Genomic DNA, 4,804 nt, shown 5'->3' with positions numbered 1-4,804 from the left:
TGCGACTCTGAAGGACAAGATAAAGGCTTTCGGACTTGAAGTGCCACTGTACCGCGGAAGGCGAACCTTTCCGGTATCCCCCAGTTGCACTTCGGTAATGTTTCTAGCAAAGGGAGTCCTCCTCGTTTCTTCAACGAGGCGATCTATCTATGGGGCCGAGCTGGTTGCAGAATGAAATTCTGAGCGAACAGCTCTCAGCTCGGCCGTTACTGACTCCTTAAATTGTTCTAGTTCGGTCATGTTGGGTTCGCCCTCGTGAAAGAGACAAGGTCCCGAACGTACAGGTGTGACCGCGGTGGCCTCGACCGAGCTATGATGGGTCCGATTCGTCCCACCAAAATGTTGGGGGGTGAATACTCGATAGGTCGCCGAAGGGCGAGGTCTCGCATTGGTTGGGAAAGATCCGGATGGTGCTCCCCCCAGGGGCGGCGGAGAGAGACCGGAAGGATCGATCGTGACTTCTGTCGCGACTTCGCTAGCAGTCCCCCCAAGCTGGAAGCTTGTACTGGGAGACTGGTCTGTTCCTTGGGTGACCTGGATCCCAGAGAAGTCCAGACGGACTCCGGGAGGGAGAGCCCGGCTCGTCTGAGCAGCCGAGGCCGCTTGACGAGCAGATTCCGATGCGGTCGTGTCTCCGGATCCCGCCTGGGGGTCCGGAGTGTGTTGAGGAGTAGACAGAGTGTCCAACCGGTCATTAAGAGCCCGGTTGGTCTCCGCTTGCTCATCTATTTTTTTGGTCAACATATCTAGGATTGCCCTGATCCCCGGAGGGATCTCCTCTCCAGATTCGTAGTGAGTCGGAGTGGAAGACATGACGATTTTTTTTTTTTTTACGAACCGTTTCTTTCGAAGTTGGTCTTTCTGAAGTTTCCCACAGACGGCGCCAAACTGTTGATGTCGATTTCTAGATCGATCAAGAATCACAAATATTGAAATAATAATATATTATATATATTTAATCGGGGTTCCAGAAGACGTCGTATAAGAAACTATTTAAATGGAAGGAAATAATAATAGAAAAATGCTAAAGAGCTTTATTGATCACGAAAATAAATTACAGCAGGACGAAGTGACGAAGTCTTGTGAGCGAATTCAGCACTGTAAATAAAAAATACAATTGTGGAATAATAATCTCTGAGCTTGTGTGTCCGCAAATACACGCCTGGTTCCCTATTTATAGACGAGGCAAGACTCTGATTGTTGAAGACACGTGTTACTTGATCCGTTTCATATTGTCGAGGTTGAATTGGTCCTGGACCCGGTCTTCACGGCGCGATCTCTCTTTGATTGACCGATTCTTCTGGTCGGGATGACGTGGTCGGACTGGAAGGTGTGATTAGGTCGAGGCCGATCTGGAACATATTGATCTTGGGCCGACTTGTCGAAGTCGGGCTGGGCCCAAGACTGATATGCGGTCCGACCTGCAAAGCTGATTATGGGCTTGGTCTGAATTGAAGCCCAATATGATATATTATTTTCGAAAGTAGATTTTTAACCCCCACAACGGTCATGGCCGCCGGAGAGCAGCCCATGGCCATCCCGGCGGCGGCGACCTCGAAGTGTCCGCCGAAACAGCCCGCCATGGATTCCGCGTAGAATTTCTGTGGTTTTTAAAGGTAAAAAATAAAGAAAAAACGATTATCGGGATTGTGGATAATTTTGAAAAGTTTCTGAAAATTTATGGGTTTTCGTTGAAGATTTATTGACATTGATGTCAATAAATATGCATTTTTATTGACATCAACGTCAATAAATCTTCAAAGGAATTTTCCAAAATCGTTGAAGATATGTCAATAAATCTTCAAAGGAATTTCCCAGAATCGTTGAAGATTTATTGACATTAATGTCAATAAAAATGCATATTTATTGACATCAATGTCAATAAATCTTCAAAGGAATTTCCCAGAATCGTTGAAGATTTATTGACATTAATGTCAATAAAAATTCATATTTATTGACATCAATGTCAATAAATCTTCAACGAAAACCCAGAAATTTTCAGAAACTTTCAAAATTTTCCAGAATCGCGAGAATCGTTTTTTCTTTGTTTCTTAACTTCAAAAACCACAGAAATTCAACGACTTAAAAAAAGATGAACCCAAACAAAGATGACGAACTGAAAACGAAAAGAGAGAGTGGAAGAGAGTTGAACCCAAACCTTATTTCCTTGAGTTGAAGCAAAGAGAGAGACGTGAGAGAAGACACGGAGACATGAAATGCGCAGGAAAAGAGAGGGAAGAGAGAGTGACGTGAATAACTCATTCCATTAATACAAAAATAAAAAAAGAAAGTCAAATAATTAAATAAGAAAGAAAATCAAATGTTATTAAAAGTAAGGATATTTTCGTATTTAGTAAAAATAGGTAGTCATAGTTTAAAATTTATTTGAGTTCAGTAGATTTTGGTCCAAAATCTTGGTTTGACTTAGAATAGGAATAATCCCTTGTATTTACTCATATCGTAATTATTGGGCTTTTGGCTGCTATGAGCTCGGCCCAAGTCATGTCTGTACGAAGCGCAAATGGACATGGAGTTGGACAAAATTCTTGAACGAACGAACGACCAGAGTCGTTTGGCGAACAAATAATGCAGCGAAGAGTGTCGAAGCTCGTGGCGATCTCAACCTCAACACTCCTCAACCACCATTCTTCTTTTTCTTCCTCCGTCTCAGTGCGCTCTCTCGCGACTTCGTCGGCGCATCCGAGCCTCCGTGGTTTCGCGGCCGAGGGAGCGATTCCCGGCGAGCTCTCGAAATGGAATTCGCTCGGTCGCTTCAGGACCTACAGTTTCGCGTCTGGTTTCACGCCTTTGCAGCGAAAGCCCTTGGATTCGATCATGGACCTCGACAGGGTTAAGGATCGCTCCGCTGAGGATTTGGCTTCCGCCTGGGACGATGTAATTCCTCTCTCTCTCTCTCGATTTTGAAAATCACTTTCTCTGAAAACTATATCATCTGCTAACATTTTTTTGAGAAATTGAGCACTTTGATCATGTCTGGGACGATGTAATTCCTATGTTCTATCTTTCATCGTGTCTTTCGATCATGAATATTGATTGTTCTTAAAACTATCTGATTTGCTCTCAATTTTTTTACTAAGTTTAGCAACAAGCCGCCAATTGACCTCTTGTTCTTGGAAAACTGATGGCGTCTAACTCAATAGTACAATCAATGCGATAATGCCTGGTTTTTGAGTTTTCAGTATCACCTGGGGCGAGGGCATATCGGGACATCCATGACGGCAAAGCTTTATTATTTATTGAAGCAAAGAGCGGCGAGTTGGTAAAATCATCATTCCATACAATGTCTATTTGTGTTTATCATTTCTCGTAGCTTTGTTTATCTGATCTTTGCTTTGTGGTCGCAGCCGGTACTTTGTTGTCCCTCTTTGGAGAGGAAGCGGTTACACCTCAATGTTTGTTCAAGGTTTGATATTCAAAATCTAGCAACATTCTGATACGTATCGTAACGGTGTATTTAACGTCAATGCGCTTAAAATATATTTCCCAGGGTAGCTGATCATATACGGGTTAAACTCGGAGGCTAAAGAATACTTAGAAAATAGCTCTTGTTACCTTTCCGTGCTAGTTTTGGTGATCAAAGATACGAACCACCCGTAAACTAATTTGGGCTTAACTCTGACGTAAATAATATGTTAGCGAAGTAGGTCTTGTTCGTCTTTTGACAGGAACTTGAAACGGAAACAAATATGGTATTGGCTCGGATAAAAAGAGAGTGATATTTGGTCCTATGATTTTTGGTAAAACTCTTTAAAATATGTTTTCCATGCTGGTTTTGGTGATCAAAGATGTTATGTACCCGTAAACTTATTTGGGTTAAATTCGTGGCAAAATAGTTAATGGATAAGCAGCACTTGTTTGGTTTTTGGTTGAACAAGATTTCGATCGGATGGCGATATTTTTTCTTCTTATTATGTGATGAATATATAATTGCAGTGCAAATGCCACACATGATTATCACGGGTCTCGAAGACTACAAAGCAAGGGGGACCCAGGCGTCCCCTTACTTGACCGTAACTTACTACACAGAGTTTGCAGAGACCAAAGACATTGTTCTCGTTCGGGGTGACGTCGTGTTCGCAAGCAAACTCAGCGACTCCGAAGCAGAATGGCTTCTCGAGACCGCTCAGTCATTTTACTTGAATGATTCCCGGTATAAGCTCGTCGAAAGATTCAATAAAGAAACCCGGGATTTTGAGTTCAACGATGTTCTCAGAGTGCTAGAGATGCCGGGGCTTTGATTATCCTTTGTTGAAATTTAATTTTTGATTGAATAAGGCACCTGTGGCTCTTCTTATTTATTTTATTTTTTTAATTATTATTTTGATTCAGTAGCACTAACTACTAAGTCAAGCTACGGTAGTTTCGATTATCCTTAATTTAATGGAGAAACATTATAGATATTTGGTTACTTCTCTCCCTAATTCAGGTTTACGTTTCAGTCCAAAAAAAAAAAAAAAAAAAAAACACAAACAAACAAACCCTAACAGTTCAGTGATCTCTGCTCACACCAAGAAGTTATGGATTAGAATTTATCATAATTCATGGCGCGTTTTGGTTCTTTATATATTTACTTTGTTGCATATATGAATGTTTTTGCTGAATCTATGATATTACAAAACGCATATCCTAGTTTTCCTGGTATTCACATAAACCAACCAACCAGTTACATTAAAGTAAAAGGAAAAAGAATCAGACACAGCAAACCAACATTGATTTTGTCTAATCCTGGGCTTATGGTACGGAAGAATGTTGGAAATACCATCCTTCCGGCCTTGAAATTTGA

The 4,804-nt window shown here is 41.6% G+C and overlaps 1 protein-coding gene across 1 annotated transcript; it reads left to right on the top strand.

Moving 5' to 3' along the window:
• Nucleotides 1-2,538: 2,538 nt before the first annotated feature.
• Nucleotides 2,539-4,421, top strand: LOC149384680 (ATP synthase F1 complex assembly factor). Its single transcript, XM_089625050.1, has 4 exons — nt 2,539-2,895; nt 3,201-3,280; nt 3,366-3,424; nt 3,955-4,421. The coding sequence occupies exons 1-4, from the start codon at nt 2,587-2,589 to the stop codon at nt 4,257-4,259; spliced, it is 753 nt and encodes a 250-aa protein (XP_089481176.1). The 5' UTR covers nt 2,539-2,586; the 3' UTR covers nt 4,260-4,421.
• Nucleotides 4,422-4,804: the final 383 nt, after the last annotated feature.

Source organism: Urtica dioica, chromosome 9, assembly GCF_054948205.1.
Source record: "Urtica dioica subsp. dioica isolate 48M chromosome 9, U.dioica_male_clone48M_v1_H2, whole genome shotgun sequence".
NCBI lineage: Eukaryota > Viridiplantae > Streptophyta > Magnoliopsida > Rosales > Urticaceae > Urtica > Urtica dioica.
This window is presented reverse-complemented; position numbering and strand designations above follow the sequence as displayed.

Bases quoted from the DNA above. Each gene is read 5' to 3' on its own strand.
- LOC149384680 (XM_089625050.1), top strand. From the start codon at position 2,587: ATGCAGCGAAGAGTGTCGAAGCTCGTGGCGATCTCAACCTCAACACTC. The intron at 3,281-3,365 runs GTAAAATCATCA...TTGTGGTCGCAG, and splicing joins AAGCAAAGAGCGGCGAGTTG to CCGGTACTTTGTTGTCCCTC. The intron at 3,425-3,954 runs GTTTGATATTCA...ATATAATTGCAG, and splicing joins CACCTCAATGTTTGTTCAAG to TGCAAATGCCACACATGATT.